Below are 17,093 nucleotides of genomic sequence, written 5' to 3' on the forward strand. Positions count from 1 at the left end.
TGATTTTAAAAAAATCATTCTTAGTTTGAGGGCTTATAAAAAACAGGCCATTGACTAGGATGCTGACCAGTGTTTGCTACCCTCTGTTGTAGACTGTAAGCTCTGTGAGGCAGGGGCTCCTTTCCCCCATCACCTTGGTGACAATCTCAAGGGCTTTTGCTAATAGGTTGGGGGGGGGTGTTTCATGTTCCTCTCCAAATGCTCTTTTGATTTGATAGAAGTGTCTAAAAGTTAGATCTCATCCAGTCCTAATGGAGAATTTCAAGTTGATTTACATTTGAGGTCCTGTTAAATGCCAGTTATTCTGACGAAAATAAAATCCAGCTCCTGCCCTGAGGGGCTTACCGCCCAGTGTGGGGGAAGAATGCTGTTATTAGGTAGGAGGCTGGGCGGGGAGCAGAAACTCACTGGAGCACTGGAGCCGGCTTCAGGGAGGGAGGGAGATTTAAAGATAAAGGAGTGTGTCATGGAACCCCAGGGCGCCAAAATCAGGATTTGGACCCTTGGGGCGAGTTTCCATCCCTGGTCATTCTTTGCTGCTGGCAGACGCTCGGAGGGGAGGCTCTGGCTCATCGGCTTGGGAGCTGTGAGCGCTTGGAGCGTTTGTGGTTTGAGCCTTCATTGAGGCTGACTCCCCTACAGCTTTCATTCATTTTCAAGGTTTGTCAGATGAATGAAAGGAGGGACGTACCCGGTTTCGTATGAGAACCAGCTTGGTTCGCTTCGGCCTGGTGCCAGGCTCCGTGGGCCTGGAGGTATGTGATGTCACTGTCTGCCGTTACACTTTTTTTGGCCTCAGTCTGTAATTGATCTTTGCTCCCTGTGCTGTATATGAAGTCTTGGATCATAATAAAAGTCATCCCTGGGGGTGTGCGATGCTTTGCCAGCACTGAGGGCGTTCCTTCCAGTGTGCGTGGCTTCAGAATAGGGTACAGCGAACCTTCCTGCGGCTGTGGCCACCAGGCGCCTTTTATCAGCGGATGTGTTTGCAGTTGCCTCTGCCGTACCTGTTAGCAGTATGTCTGGGTGCATGCTTTAGCTTTCTTCCCCGTACACGAATTCCAGTGGGAGGTAATGGTCGCTTTTACAAGTTTATTTTTCGTGATCAAGTTTTAGAAACTATAGCCAAGAACCTCTTGAGTAGAGGCTCAAAGACATGGAAGCTCTCAGTCCCCGGGTGAGTTCCCTGCCATGTCAGTATTTGAGTGAATGAGTAACATGCTAGTAGACTTGGAGAAGCCTGGAGGAAATTGGGAAGTGGCAGAGGGAAGGAGCTGCCTTCTTGGTCATGTAAAGATTGTCTAAGTGGAGGGGGCAGTAGAGCCGGTACAGGCCTCCCCCGCCCCCTGCGTGGTCTCTCCCTGGGGGTGCTGCTGCTCCTTCTGTGTCTGCACTCCCAGAGAGCCCTGCTTGTGTTGCCCGAGCAGAGGCTTTTTCTCTGCATGCTGGTTCTTTGGTTGGAGATGGGCACACACCCGGCTGTTCCTGAAGACTTCCTGATTTTGGTTGCTTCCCTTAGATTTGGTTTTGCTCATCCTTGAAGTGAACAGTCTTCCGTAAGCAGGCTGTGAACCTCCCCTACTCTGCCTGAGCTCTGAGGTTACGCGGATGTGCTCCAGTGACGAGCATGTATTTTTCCATCTCGAAGAGCTGTCCCTGCCTTGGCGAGTGGACTCGTGTGGACAGGTTTGCATTTTAGTGTCGCTGGTGAGCAGTAGACTCTGGTCAGTTCAGACGGAATGGGCCTTCTCACCTTGAAGTGGGGCAGGTACTGACGACAAAATGCTCTTTAAATGTGAGCAAACCTGCCTGTGTGTGGTAAGCGTGTTTTTCTAGGGACAGAATCCAAGGCTTTCTTCAGGTCTTCAAGGAGATCCGTGATCCCTGAAGAATTCAGTCCCCTGAGGGATTTGGGTGGATTAACGCTTTTTTTTTTTTTTTTAAACATTTCAAAGGCAGATCGGGAGCGGTGCCGAGAAAAATTTCCTTACTAGATGACATTTCATCGCAATGTCCGATCGTTTGGGGCAAATAACCAAGGGCAAGGATGGGAAAAGCAAGTATTCGACTCTCAGCCTGTTTGATAAGTATAAAGGAAAATCAGTAGACGCGGTCAGATCCTCAGGTAAGAACCCGGGTGAGGCCTGTTCTCTGTACTTTCCCTTAAGTGAGAAACCCCAGGAGTTGGTAAAGACCCAGAGTCCCCGCCTGGGGACACAGAATCGCCCCCCTGCCCCTGTTTGGTGTCTGGTTTCAGAGCCTGGATATCCTGACTCTGCCTCCATGGGATTGTGTCCTCCTCTGTCTTACCTCCTGGAAGCGGGGGTCGGGTTCCCCCCATGGGTAGACTGGAATTTCATTTGCATTAGTTACCATTTTAGGCTTCGTGGTTCTGACGTTCTGGAACTTGGTGGGAAGATCCTTTGACCCTGTCCACACCCTGGGAGGATTCGGGGAAAGTGGAGAAGCCTCCTCAGGCCCGGCCTGGGGTAGGCGGAGGCTCTAGGCGGAGGCTCTCCCTTGTGTCCTGAGGCCCGAGCCGCCTCAGCTTGTGGAGAGGCGGTTACCATAGGGGGCAGAGGTTTCTGGGCCTGGCTCCCCGGCCGTGACATAAACTCCCTGCACCTGCCCGCTAGTAAAATGGAAGCCCCGGCGCAGACGTCGGCCACTGCCATGGCTCCGAGGCCTCGGCGGAGGGCTTTACAAGCGGCCGCAGCGGCTCCCCGACCGCTTGGTGTGTTTGCGCGCAGGCTGCCGCTCGCGTCTATTTGCCTGTCATCATCGCTTAGAACTTGAAAGAGCAGTTGAGTGACCGGCCTCTTGGCTCCTGAAACGTGTCTGTGTCCACCCCCCCCTTCCTGCAGTTATTCCTAGACATGGCTTACAGAGTCTCGGGAAAGTTGCCACAGCCCGGCGCATGCCACCACCGGCAAACCTGCCAAGCTTGAAGTCTGAGAACAGAGGAAACGACCCCAACATCGTTATAGTTCCCAAGGACGGCACGGGATGGGCAAACAAGCAGGATCAGCAAGACCCAAAGAGGTGAGAGCCGGGGCGGGGGGGCAGGTGTGGGCGGGGAGCCCGAGCCTCATGGAGCGCCGCGGCCCCCTTTCCTTTCATAGAAGGCGGCGGCAGAGCTTGGGGCGATCCCGGAGGAAGCTTCTGGCCCCGACTCCTGCTGCTTGGTGGTTTCTCACTCCCTGCCTTCGTTTTTCCTGGCTTCTGGAGCTGATGCAGCAGGGCTTCCATGGGCTGCCTCGTCCCCGGTGACCAGTGTCCCCTGTGCCTTGTTAGGAAGGGCCTCATCACCCCAGAGGTGCTTATGCAATGCCTCGGTGCTGGTTCCTGAGCCAGTAAGGGCCACTGTGGACAGGGCAGGTGCTCGAACGCTCCATTCTGGTGGTAGTCCTTTTGTGCTGGTTCTGGGGTGAGGAGGAGGCCGTCTTCCCAGCTTCGGGGCCAGCAGCTTGCCACAAAGACTGCTGCAGTTAGTTGCTCCAAACATACCCAGTTATGAAGGAGAACAATCCAGAATCCTCATTATTCAGGGTTGGTATGCAGCCTCCCTGTAGGCCCACACCACTGCCAGCACAGCACTTACAGGAGCCTTAGGAGGCCCAGGGCCTGGCACAAAAATCTTCATTAGGGCAACAGAGCAACTGTTGTGGCTGCCGTTGCGTGCTGGGGCGGGTTCCAACTCTGCCCCAGGGACGTAACCTGGGCCCTTCCCTCCCACCCGAGCCTGTGTTCCTCTCCTTCCACTGCGAGTGTCCTCTGCTGGGCCCTAGCCAGCCATCGGGGTGGACAGGAGAGGGGATTTGGGATTTGTACTGGGAGGGGACCAGAGAGGGACAGGACCTTGCTAAGGCTGTGGCTGGTAGGACCTGCTGCTAGGGTTTGCCAGCCAGGGAGTGAGAACAGCACAGTCTGGTCTCATGCGTCTTCCTGCCCTCGATCTCTTCTCGGGATCCAGAGAGTAAAAGTGACCTAGAGTGCAGCCTGCCAACCCGTGTCGTTTTCTCTCACTGGAAATGGCCATGGCAGCTATTCTGTAGAGAGCGGGAGTGTGCATGTGAGCGCGGGGGTGGGAGGGGGAGGAGGAGAGGCAGAGGGAGAGAGAGACTCTTAAGCAGGCTCCATGCTCAGCGCAGAGCCAGACGCAGGGCTTGATCTCACGACCTTGAGGTCCAAGAGTTGGATGCTTATAGGCTGAGTGGCCCGGCGGTGGCGGCTTCTAACTTTCCTGCAGTTACTTCAGACAAGATGTAGAGTGAGCGCGTAATTCAGTCAGATGAGCGTAAGGGAGTCATAACCAAAACGGAGTCTGCAAAGCTGTTCTTAACAATTTCCTAACCGTTGGTGTCAAGGCAGGTTGATGGTAAGGCTTGACTTTCAGGATCAGCCAGGCCACTTCCTACTAGCTTTCTGGAACCTGGGGAACTGTTTGATTTGTGAGCTCCTGGGAAGTAGCTGTAATACCTGGGTGGTTGTAGGAAATAGATGAGCTGACACCGGTCCGGTGCCATTGTCGTCGTTCTGTTCAGACGGTAGGTGCTACAGACGCTGTAATGACGCGGATATTGTGCATTTATTTCAACGTAAGTGTTGAAATGCCTCTGCCGCCGGAAGTGCCAGAGAGAGAGGACAGGGCCTCCCTCCCTCCTTGTATGGGGTCCTGCCGTCATGGGCACAGAAAGGGCCGGTTGTGCTGAAGCAGTCAGCCGGGGGAAGGTCGAGACGGAGCACCGGATGAGGCAGCGGACCCCAGGTGCTGGTCCTCTGTTCCCCTGGGCCACGTCCTCCTTGGGGTATCAGGGAGGTGATGGGGTGAGGGCCACCACTGCTGGGACTCCATGCTTAGGTTTGGAGGACACAAAAACGACACTATCTAGAAGCTTCTAGAAGCTTCTGTTGTAGGTAGAAGGTGAAGTGAGAGGAGATGAGTGGCCTTCATTTTGTAGTAATGCTGCACGCTGGGTTCCTTGGGTCATATCAACCCCGGAAGCGCGTGCGTGTATATGTGTGTGTGTGTGTGTGTGTGTGTGTGTGTGTGTGTGTGTGTGTGTAGCGTTTGGCTTCAGCTCACTGGTGAGCCCCTGGCATTGGGGGAGACTGGCCGAGCAGACTGCTCCCCTCCTCGGGTCTTGTTGGATGGAATAAGTGACCGGAGGGCTCTGGCTGAGCAGATGTCTTCCTCACAGCCTCTTGTTGCTTGTGGAGTGTGTATCAACTGACACGGTCATCTTTGGAGGGCACTTGGGCCATACCTTGTAAACTTCATAACCTCTTTTGACCCAGCAATTCCACATCTAAGAACTTAGATTACTGAATAACACGAAAGTGCACAAAGACATGTATAAAAAAGTGCTCATTGGAGTTTTGCCAATAATGGGAGAAAAAATTGAGGATTGGGACCCATCCGGTTGTACTGTGTCTCTAAAACAAAGAGGTAGATCCGTGTGCTGTCCCAAAAGCACGTTAGATACGTTAAGTACAAAACAAGTTACGAATTATATGTGTGGTGTTATCCCACTCACGTTAAAAAAATACTATGTTAACATATATAGCAAAATCTCCTTGGCATTTCTCTCTGGAGGACGAGATCGTGACAAATTCTGTGTTATATATATTTATAAATTTATTTTTACTCTGGGCTCATATTTCTTTTATAAGCCAAGAGAAAAATCACATCTCGAAGCCATCAGCCCCCTGCACTGCCACGAGCTCTTGGTCAGGAGTCTGGGGCTCCGGGGCTCCGAGCCCCTTCCCTGTGCTGACTCAGTTTCCCTGTTGGCAGCTCCTCCAGCACTTGCTTACAGTGAGCTGCCAGGTTGTGCAGGAGCAGCTCTGTCGGGGGGCCGAGGACCTTCCTGCCCGGCAGACGGCAGCGGGTAGGCCTTGGAGGGGGCCTAGCTTCTTGTGGGCTCTGCGCCGTGAGAGTCTGCCAGGGAGCCGATGTGCTGCCGCCAAGGTTCCAGGAGGCGCGGAGGGGCGCACGCACACCCACGCCTGTCTGACCCCCGCGCCCCCTGCCTTGTCCAGTTCCAGTGCGACGGGCTCTCCGCCGCCGGAGTCGCTGCCGCAGCCGGGTTTGCAGAGGCCTGTCTCCAGCTTACAGAAGCCGACACAGTCGAGCAGCCAGGAGGTAGGTGCTGCGTGACCTGCTCCCAGAGGCAAGCCTGGCGGGGGGGGGCCGTGGGGCGGGAGCATGGACACTGTCATGGTTCCCGTGAGGTGACTTGGATCCGCAGCTTTTGGAGAAAGACCCCAGATCTAGAATAGAGTACGGACACCTGATTTGCTTCCTGGTGATTCACCTTGAAGCGAGGTCACTGGGGTGAGCTACAGGCCAGATCAGGGTCCCCTGGTTGTGCTCCATAGGGACCGGTTAGGTCACAGGAAGGTTCGGGGGTCAGGTGAGTTGAAAAACAAAATTAAGTTCCTTAATTGTCAGACCTCTCGTCAGTGTCTCTAGTGTGCCCTTGTGTGCTGTGACTCTGGAAGACGTAGTGGATGGCATTCCCTGAGCCCATCTGTTCTAGGAAACCTGTCTCCCTGAACATCTTCAAAAACTAGTGTCTCTAAGAACACGCTTCGGGAAATACTAACGTATGACCCTTTATTTGTTGATGCGTTTGAAGTGTTTTCCCCGGGGGTGCCTGGCTGGCTTAGTCAGTGGAGCATGCAACTTTTGATCTTGGGGTGGTGAGTTCCAGTCCCATGTTGGGTATGGAGATCACTTAAAAAATAAAATCTTAAAAATAGAAGTTAGATAGATAGGTAGGTAGGTAGATAGTGTTTTCCTGAACAGAAAGTCGGGCTTTAATGAAGCGAGGGCTCGTAATGTACTCAGTCCATCGGAGTCTGTGGGTTTCACGGATCAGCAGGAGGATACACTTAGCTGGTAGCTAGAAATCCAGATGAGACGTCTACAGACCTTTTAGACAACCCCAGGACGTGTAGACAGATGCCTAGCATTCAGCAGCTCTCTGGAAAACAGCCTGCACTACTGTATTTTCATTCTGTAAATCTCCCTGGGCAACAGAAGGTCTGAGATGCCACCCCCAGCCGCTGGGGAGAGGGTATGGCTTTGCCGGAAGGGCACCCTCCCCCACCCAATGCTGAACTGTGCTTTTGAAATTAAAGGAAAAGGTAAAAGAAGTCCATGTTCCTGCGAAGCTCCCGTGTTCTTGGCTTGAATGCACTAGTGCCTGGCACCCGGTCACAGCGCAGAGTTGGGTTTGGGTCTTTCTCCTGAAGTTGGAAGCTAAGAGACTGGGGGAGCCTTGGTTTTGCAATCCTTGCTGTACGTCAGACTTACCTTGGGAGCTGCTAGAAATGGGTCTGTGCCTGTCCCCCGATACTGCAGAGTCTGGATCGGGGCCTGGCATGGTCCTAGCATCTGTTGAGAATAGCTGCTGAGGGTCAGAGCCCCGTCCCAGGGCCAGCATGCTGGTCACTCTGCTCAGGGCTCGCCTCTTCCTATGGGGTGGCGGTGAGAAGGGTCCCCCAGTGTTTCCCAGCCTCTAAAGCCTCGCCTCGGAGGCACAACAGCACTTTCGCTCTTGTTACAGGCACGTCAGGAACTCTGACGGCAGCATTAATACCACTTCTTGGCCCTAGAGTCCTTCTCTTCCCGTTTGGTGCCTTTGGTGGGCGAGGGCAGGGGCACCAGGGCACTGGCTGCAGACCCCGAGTGGGAGGCTGTGGGACGCGGGGGCCCAGTGACCCTGTGCTTCCCGGGGGACTGGCCAGTCCCAGCGGCTCTGCCGTCCCAGGGCACTCAGGGCAACTCCTGATAGATAGTGGATTGTGAGACCTAGCCAGCTCTGCACGGAACGTGAGAGCCGCCCGCCCTGAGTGTGGTGGTACCAGTGGCAGGGCTGGACGGGAAGGGTACTTATGTGATGTGAGGTCTGACCCGGGAAGTGCTCAGGTGTCACGCTGCGCCAGCTTTGTTTCGTGCATTTTTACCTTCCGTTGGAGGGGGAAGGCTGCTAGGTTGAATGTTGTCAGGAAAAGGCAGGTGGGCTCGGTGGCTGGACACTCGACGCGGCTTGGAACACAGGCTGAGCGGGGACAAGTCCTGGTCCTGCTTTCCTAATTGGGACTAGTCAGTCCTTTCTGAGCCTCAGTTGGGATAGGACTAGAACCTTCCCAAGGTGTGGGAGGATTTGCTCAGGTCCAGTGTGCCTGGCATAACGCCTCGCTCGCAGTGAGCCTTCAGCACAGTTAACTCCTCGGATCACATGCGAGCCAGGTGAGTCCAGATCAGCAAGGAGGAAGGCCTCAGTTGAGTAGTTGTACCTTGTAGAACGACAGTAATTACGGACAGTGGGGGAGTGGCCCAGCCGGCGAAAGATCGGCACGCCCGCTTGCCCATGCTGGTGCTCCTCTGTTCGCAGTGGCACACGGTTTTTGAGACACGGGCTAGAATTGGGGTCTGGTCTTTATCTCTAGAGCAAGGCACGGTAGCTCTGTGTGGGCACGAGAGGTGACCTGACAGAATGTTCTGGAGTGCAGCCTGAAGGGGACGTGGGCTTCAGTCCTGGCTTTGCTGTGGGCCCAGCCGCGTGAGCCGGCGGTCCCCTTCGTTCTGCCCCTCACCTGTGCTGCGGGCCCCGCAGCTCCTGACGCTCAGGGAAGCTGGGCGGAGAGCAGGCCGGTGGGGCCGGCTCCATTCTCATGTCCTTCCTTCTTTCAGAACACAAATTCAGTGCCAGGTGGACCAAAGTCATGGGCACAGCTGAATGGAAAGCCAGCAGGACACGAAGGTGGTAAGTGTGGGCGGGTGGTGTTGGGCTGGGTGTGGGGGAGGGACGAGTACCTTTTCTAGACTGTTCCGGTTAGGTCTTGGCAGCCCTTGGCCTAAAGCTTTGTGGAATCTCTCACTTGGGTGAGCTGCTCTGTGGAGCCTTTCCCTCTGCCCCCGGGGCGGGGGGGGGGGAGCGCTGACTCCGCAAAGCTTGTCGGCTCTTCAGTTTAGTGAATGTTCCTAGTAAAGACGTTTCTCCTGAGGTGTGTGGGGAGGCTGGATGCCGGCCCTGCTGCTCTCTGACTTGGCTGTGCTGCCAGTGGAGTGGAGACCTGCTCGGCCAGTGCACGTCCGCTCCTCTCTCCCGGGCCTGCGAGGAGGGGGTGTTTGGTGGTGCGGCGTGAGCTTCGGGCCTGGGTTTATAAATACGCCGGCCCTGGGAATTGAGCTGCTCGCTCTTTGGACGGTGGCACCGGAGCATTCGTGGCTTACACGGTGCTTGTTCCCATTTGCGTCGGCCCGACCTGGGAAGCCCTGGGAAGCCACGGTGGCTCCGCTGAGGGAGACGGGGGAGGGGAGCAGGAGCACTCCTGAGCAGCTCACCAGAGGGCTTCCCAGGCAGGCCTGAGCGCACTGGAGCAGAGAGGCCAGCCAGACTCCCCACCACCAGTGACAGAAACCCTCCGAGAACGTGGCCCCAGGCTTAGCGGATGCTTTTGAGAGAACCAAAAATCCAGATTTTGCTACACGAGTCCCCCTGATTTGTCACTGTTAGCTCAAGTATTTCTAGCACCCTGTGCAGACCAGACTGCATGATGCCTTCGTGCTGCCGGGAGAGGGCTGCTGGTGGGGGTGGGAGTCCGTGATCGCTCCTCCTTCTGCGAAGAGCACTGGCTGTGTTGTGCACCCTTTGCCCCCCTGGGCCTTCTGTGCCCGACAGCCGAGGCTTCGCCAGCGACCTTCTGTAGCTTGTGTAGAAAAACAGCGAACGTCCTGCCTGCCCCGAGCCCTCCCCCGCTTGCCCGGCGCACGTGCCGCTTCTGGGTGGGAATCACTGTGTGGCTGGAAGCTGGGGTGCTCAGTCTCCGGTGGGGAATGACACATCCGTCAGCAGCGTGCCAAGTGCTGTCAAGCTCCAGCTCCTCCAGAGCAGTTCAGGGCAGGGGAGCTTGGCCTGCATCTGCCCGTCTGCAAGGGAGCTTTCCAGACTCTCCGGGCTACGGGCTGACGGGGCGGGNGGGGGCGGGCTGACTTGGGGGGGGCTGCGACAAGTATCGCAGTGCTCTAAGGTTAGGTCTTTAAAGAGGCTTTATAAAGAGCACTCGCTAGTTGTTTTCATGGTGTTCTTTGCTTTCTAAAGCCTTTATTCTGTAAGGCTAGAACTTGTTTTGAAGTAAATCAAATATATTCATTTGTATTTAAAAAGATCTACGGGGGCACCTGGGTGGCTCAGTCGGTGGAGTGCCTGCCTTCGGCTCAGGTCCTGACCGCGGGGTCCTGGGATCAAGGCCCCGTAGGACCCCCGCATCAGCGGGGAGCCTGCTTCTTCCTCTCCCTCTGCCTGCTGCTCCCCCTGCTTGTGCGCGCTCTCTGTCAAATAAATAAAATCTTAAAAAAAAAAAAAGAAAAAAAAAGGAGCTACAGAGGTTGAAAAAATCCTAGTGTAAATTGGCAGAACCCCTGTGGAGGGCAGCTTGGCCCTGCCTATCCAAATACGACACACAGCCTTTGACCCAGCAGTTCCACTGTGTGGAAAGCCCCTTGAGTGAAACCTGCCCGTGTGAGAAATGACAGATACAGGATACTCCTTGCAACATCGTAATAGCAGAAGATTGGAAATAATCACTTGAAATGTCCATCAGATTTTGGTGCTTTTAATGAAATACTACTTGTCTATAAGAACAAAAGCATTTTTACATGGATCTGGCAAGATCCCTAGGATATATGATACATGCTTAAATGAAAAACCGTGCAGAGTAGTACGTACGTACAGTATGTTACTACTATTCAGGAAAAGAAGATTGAGCTGAGGGAAAAGAAACTTCTAAAATATGGACATGTATTAGAGCAGAGTCTCCGGAAGGGAGCATCCAAGGAAGGGAGGGAATGGGACTGGAAGCCTGTATTCTGAGGGGGTTGGAAGTGGGGGGGGGGACGTGGGGGGTGTTGTCCATTTGTACCTTTCTATGGCTCCTTACTTTTGAACCTTGTGATTCTGTTTCCTATAAAAAATAAGATGTGATTTAGAAAATAATTCCAAAACATGACAGAATCCTCTGTGAATGTCCGATTGCTCTTCTCGGAGGCAGCAGAACCCAGGCGCCCAGGAGGAGGGGCAGACGCGTCCTGGGCTCAGGCGGGGGCTGGGGTGCTGTGGGCACAGGCCGGTGGTGCCGTCGGGGCTGTGGGCGCTTGGCAGTGTGGCCCACAGACCTGTTCTGGCTCTGCACTTCGGAAGGGCTCTTCCTGAGTCGACAGATCTCTCCACGTGGAAGGGGATCGTTGGGCCTGTTTCTCCTGCATCAGCCCCGGGGGGCCTGACTGGTGCAGGCGGACGCCAGAGGCTTGCGGCTCATGGCTCGTGGGCTCCGGTGCAGCAGTGGCACTGCCACTGATGGCTCCACCCGGGACCTTAGAAGCCCCTGATGTTCCTGCCTCAGATTCTCACGCAGGGGACGCGTGGCACGGGATTGGAGGTGAACCCCCTGAGCAGTGCCCCTTAAGGAATGCTGCTGCTTTGGTTTGAGCCTTTGAGTTCTTCCTGTTATCTGTCTTATCCTTGGAGGCTAAGTTTAATTCATGCGTGGAGTAAGACCTTCGTGACTGCTGAGGCAGAAAAAAGGACCGAGTGTTTGTTTTTAAGCTTCAGATCTGTATTTTTAAAGCACGACTTTCATATTTCATCCTTGCCAATGGTTTTTTAACGTGCCCGAGTGACTCTGTGAGTCGGCGTCCCCCTTCACAGAGCAGCAGAGCCCCTTTGTGACACATGGAGATTGTCTCTCAGGTTAGTCATCAGTGAAGAATGTGTCAGGTTGTCACCCTGGCAGGTTTATTTGACCCTGGACCTTTTCACTAAGTGGGGTGGTGAATGAATTGCTGCCTTGTGCATCTGCACTAGTCCCAGCTGCACGTTTCTGGCCAAGTCCTCCGTAGTTCACCGGTCCGGGGCTCAGTGGTGCTGAGAATACCTGGGGGGACGTTTGACTTTGTCGTGTAGGGAGCAGGGCATATCACAGTTGGATGTTATGTCGTGTGCTGTAACTGTTATATTTACATGCTGTTGGGCATTTGGTCCAGATAAAAGCATCAGATCCCACTCTGGACCCTAAAATGCGCCATTTTTTATTAGCCATTCATCTAAAAGATGATTGCAGTTTCCTGGTACTAAGTGCTGGGAAGGGCTCCCCGAAAGTTCAAGAAGAGTTTCCTCTCCGAGGAGCCTGTATCATTGAGAGTGGATGGGAGGGCAGAGGAAGGAAGAGATCCCAGGATCTTGGGAGTGAAATGTTTATGGCTCACGCGGGTGAATCTGGGGTGGAGGCGTGGGGGGTGTGGGTGCCTTCTGTTGGCTTTACGTCCACACAAAGCAGTTGTCCTCCTTCGGCTGATTTCCCTGAAGACTCTACTGCCTTTTTCTAGGAGTAGGGAAGGGTCTGGGCTGGAGCGGCTGTGCTGTGCTCTCCCCTGCCCTGTGTTAGCCCCTGCAGGCCGTCCGTGTCCGACTCTCCTTGTCCCGCGGGGAGCGCATGGCGTCCCAGCAGACGGCACAGTTAGCAGGAGCCTGCTGCAGGCGCCGTGGCTTCTGACCCGCGGGGCTGCTGAGGCCCACAGCCCTCAGTGCCCCTCACCGAGTCCTCTGCTTTTCTCGGCAGGTTTAAGGGGCTCAAGCCGACTGTTATCCTTCTCTCCCGAGGAGTTTCCGACGCTGAAAGCAGCTGGAGGGCAGGACAAGGCTGGCAAGGAAAGGGGCGTCTTCGATCTGTCGTATGGGCCAGGACCAAGCCTCCGCCCTCAGAGTAAGTGCACCGCGGTCTCCGACTGGCACGTGTGGGAGCTGCGGACTGCCCTCCTCCTTCTGCCTTTCTGCCTCTTAGAAGCACCAGTGCTCTCAGCGAGCTGGTGCTCCCGGGCCCCAGGCTCTGCCTGGAAAGCGTGCTTTCTGACCCTGTACCTGTCCCCTGCCTCTGTGGGACTTCTCCCCAGGCTGGTCTGCAGGTCACTCCTCCTTTCTCGTCCTTTGGGGTGAGCCGGGCCCGTCTGCTTCCCCCACTGTCATCGCATTCGTTCTGCTGTGCTCGGGTGCTCGCGGCAAAGACAGACCCAGGACCCGTCCACTTCATCCCCGATTCTGCAGCCTGTTTTCTAAGCCAGTGGTGCCTAACCCTAGCCGAATCCTAGCCCTCGGCCATCCCCAGCCAAATCAGAATCTCTGTGTTTTAGCATGCTCCCCTGGGGATTATGTGCAGCCCGCCTAGAATTTGTCTCCCTCATCTGGGGTCTGGCCAAGGAGTGACAGGATTATATAGCAGTGATTGTAGGTACTATGTTTTCTTCACGGCCTTGAGTGGTTAGAGATTAAGATTTTGTTTGGGAATGAGATTTTCCATCTGTTCTGACCAGGGATTGTGAAATAGCTCTTGTCTTTTTGTTTGTTTGTTTGGGGGTGGGTGGGGAAAGGGAAGCCTTGATTAGGTCTCAAAACATGAGGGACTTCTGTCCACTTGTCCTAATTAATCCGTAAGGTTTCTCAGTGTCAGAACTGATAACCTGTAAATGAAACGATCGCGAGGTGACTCAGTGGCGCATACTGGGTGGCCTATGCTGGGTGATGTGTCTGCTCCAGATAATGCAACCAGATTCCTCAAACCAAGCATCGTAGCTTTCTGGGATTAAGATCAGCTGCTTCGTAGGACTACAGAAATTTAGAACCAGAAGCAGCTTCTGGGCTCAGTTCCATCTCTTCATTTGAGAATATGAAGCCGGTGTGGCTGGAGTGGTGACCATAGCACTCACCCAAGATTGCAGTCAGGGTGGTTGAATGGCTGGGAGCCGACCCTGGTTTTGTGGCTCCTGTGCTGTGTCTCTTTCTCTTAGGGGTCACGTACTCAGGGACTCATGCTTCAACTCCTAACCAAACATTGACCGAGAAGGGGCGGGCTCATCTGATTTCTCGTTGGCCTCTAATCCTCCCAGATCGTGTTAAACTTGACAGTGGGAAACATCATCTTGAAAAGGTAGATAGGTTGGCAGGTTTTAGTCTGTGACCTGCAGGAGAACCCCCTGAGCTGGGGGAGGAACAAGTGGGGGTGCAGGCCTGGTGGGTAGGGCCACAGACCCAGACCCTTCCACACTCCAACTTAGAGGGAGGGGGGCTCTGCTTTACCTTATGAACTGCAGAATCTCTGACCAGAGCGGTCCCTGCGAAACAGAGTCGCAACAGGTCAGGACTTACACCAGTTTTCAAGGTTTTATTTCTAAGTCATCTCTGCCCCCAACACCGGGCTCAGACTCACAGCCCCCAGATCAGGAGTCATACGCTCTACCGACTGAGCCGGCCGGACACCCTGGGACTTACTCCGGTTTTGATGTTAAGCCCAGCGCCCAGCCTAGTGCTGACCCTGATGGGTCGGTGTTTGTGCGAGAAGTTAACCCCGGGCTGTTTTCGTCGAGGCTGTCCTGATTTCTTCGTGTTAGGTCTGTGGGTACATGTGGTTTCTGTTAATTAACGATGACCATGTCTTGTTTACACTCGCCTTCTCTGTGAGTGGACCTTGTTTTGTATTTCTCTTACACCAGACTTCCCACAGCAAGTTCCTACTCAGGGGCCAGGTGTCTGCCCTCCACCTTCCCCGACAGATTCGACCAATTGACTCGACTCTTCACTCTTGGGTTTTTTGTTTTTGTTTTTGTTTTTGGTGAATGAGGGGGTCCCTTGACCTTCAGAACCTCACACAATCCCTCCTCCCCCCTCCTCTTTCCTCTCCCCTTTTGCCCCCTTTCAATTTCCAGATGTGACAAGCTGGAGGGAGGGCGGTGGGCGAAACATAATTTCTGCCACGTCTCTGAGCGCCTCCCCAACTGAGCTGGGCAGCAGGAACTCGAGTGCGGGAGACGGAGCCCCCTCCTCGGCATGTACCAGCGATTCTAAGGACCCCTCTCTCCGCCCGGCTCAGCCTGTCCGAAAAGGGGCTTCACAGTTCATGGGAAATGTATACCACCCACCTACATACCATGACATGCTTCCTGCTTTTGTAAGTTTTCAGAGTATGCATTTTTTTTTCCCATGAAGTTGGATTGCTCATGTCCAGCAGAACTTCCTCTAAGTGGTTGAATGTCCACCTTGGTTCTCCTCCCAGTGTCTTTGCCCTGATATGCCCTACCTTGGAAGTTTCCATTACTTCTGCATTTTTCTCTCCCCCTTTTCAAATCTTAAGGGTCTTCGGCTTCTTTCCCTGGTGATGTGGATATTATTTTAGCCTTGGTTCTTTAGAAAAAGGAGAGGCAGGCATTGCCTACGACACCCCAAGTCCCCAAGTGTACTTCCTGACAGCAGGAAAGAGTTGGGGGAGACGGGGGTAGGATTAACTGGGCAGTTCTAAGACTTGCGTGTCTCTTCTTCCCAGTTTCCATTTTCCAAAACAAATTCTGACGCAAGCGGAACTTAGCACGTGAGCCATTACCAGAAAATCCTATTCGTTGATGTTATGTTTCAGATGTGTTCACCGCAGTCATCAGAGAACCAGGGTACAGTGGAACGAGGATCTTTTCCCCTTCCCCAGCTCCGTCTTGAACCCCGTGTTCCTTTTAGACAGTTCCAGATGAATGACCAAGATGGGTAAGGCTCCTGTATTAGTCACATATGTAGCGCGGGCCCCCCCCCTTGGGCGCGTTGCAAGAGTGTGGGCTGCCATACGGAGGTGCTTTGTCTTCTGGACACCACAGCGGACCTGAAAAGCCACTCCGAGCTGCAGGGTGTGTGGGGTGAGTGGGATCTGGAGCTGGACGGGGTTGGGTTAGGATTGTACGTTTCTGACAGAGTCGAAGCTTTGGCACGTTTTTGGGGTGCTGACCTGGGCGTTGTGCCGAGTATAGAAAACTGCAGAACGAGGCAGAACTTCTCTCTGGGATATGTTTGTTCATTATAGGTTTCTTTTAAAAGGAGATGATTTAAATATTAAATGCAGTCATGAACCTTTGCAATGTAGGACTTATTTTGGGGAGAAGTATTGGGTTTTGCTTCCATCTGTATACTTGATGTGAGGCCAGATCTTTGCTCTTCTCGCTCTCGTCAGAAAAGAAAGCAGGCTGGGAACGACTCGCCCCATCCGCCCGCTGAGGCAGCTGGTGGGCCGGGCGCCGCGGCCCACTATCATCAATGCTGAAAACCTGAAGGGCCTGGATGACCTGGACGCCGACGCCGACGACGGCTGGGCAGGTGGGTTGTGGGGCTTTCAGGGCCAGAGTCGCTTGCCGGGCTGCGAAGTAGGTGTGTGTCCCCGCAGGCCGGAGCGGGGCTGTGGGGCGGGCGGCAGCTGCAGGGCCCTCCTGGGTGCTCGCCAGCCGTGGCTGCCTCACCAAGCCGTGTCTTCTGGGGGTCTTCCTCTTGCTCTTAGATGCAGGGGAGGTTTTGTTAACGTTCTAAAACGACTTTTTAGAATGGAAAAGTTAAAACTGTAAATGGGGCAGCGAACCCCCAGCTTCCTGTCACCTAGCTTCAACAAGTACCACGCCCTGTCCGCCAGCCCGATTGTTTTCTCTTAAAATTTTTTTTGTTTGCTTTCAAGTAAATTTTAATTACGCTGAAAGGTGCTCATTTCACTGTGCAGTTTTGACAGAGGGATACATGTGTGTAGCACACCTCCCATTGAGAGGACTTTCCAGAACTTTCCCCCACCAGCCAGCCAGCCTTCCTCCCCTGGTGCCGCCCAGGGCCTCCCCTCTTCTGAGGGAGGTTCCATTATGAATCATATTTTCATTTGTGTTCGGTAAATACCCAGGAATGAAATCGTCAGGTCAAAGGGAAGATGTGCGGTTGGGCCTGTGAGACCCACCTACACCTTTCTCCGTGTTGGCCGTGCCAGGTTGCGTTCCCGGCAGCAGGGTTTGAGAACTGGGTTTCTCTGCGCCCTCACAACACTTCCACGTGATTAGTCTTTTTTAATTTTAGCCATTCTAGTGGGTGTGTAGTGGTGTCTCATTGTGCTTTTAATTTGCATTTTGCTGATGACTAATGATGATGAACAAGTTTTCATGTGTTATTTGGCTACTGGTGTATTTTATTTATTTCTCCTTTCTGAGTGGTAGGATACAAGTCATGGATGCAAGTCCTTTGCAA

General features: G+C 53.9%; 1 protein-coding gene across 11 annotated transcripts in view; it reads left to right on the top strand.

Moving 5' to 3' along the window:
* Nucleotides 1-1,955: 1,955 nt before the first annotated feature.
* PRRC2B (proline rich coiled-coil 2B) overlaps nt 1,956-17,093 on the top strand; it is a 59,340-nt gene continuing 44,202 nt past the window's right edge. For 10 of the 11 annotated variants that reach the window (XM_034664701.1, XM_034664707.1, XM_034664703.1 and 7 more), the window contains exons 1-8: nt 1,956-2,125; nt 2,865-3,042; nt 6,043-6,145; nt 8,705-8,777; nt 12,631-12,774; nt 14,768-15,009; nt 15,472-15,593; nt 16,051-16,193. In XM_034664701.1, the coding sequence (XP_034520592.1) occupies nt 2,011-2,125; nt 2,865-3,042; nt 6,043-6,145; nt 8,705-8,777; nt 12,631-12,774; nt 14,768-15,009; nt 15,472-15,593; nt 16,051-16,193 (1,120 nt within the window). In that variant the 5' untranslated portion in view covers nt 1,956-2,010. Of the gene's footprint in view, nt 2,126-2,864; nt 3,043-6,042; nt 6,146-8,704; nt 8,778-12,630; nt 12,775-14,767; nt 15,010-15,471; nt 15,594-16,050; nt 16,194-17,093 lie in introns of those variants that run through there. The other variant, XM_034664708.1, reaches the window with a different exon arrangement.

Source organism: Ailuropoda melanoleuca, chromosome 7 (assembly GCF_002007445.2).
Source record: "Ailuropoda melanoleuca isolate Jingjing chromosome 7, ASM200744v2, whole genome shotgun sequence".
NCBI lineage: Eukaryota > Metazoa > Chordata > Mammalia > Carnivora > Ursidae > Ailuropoda > Ailuropoda melanoleuca.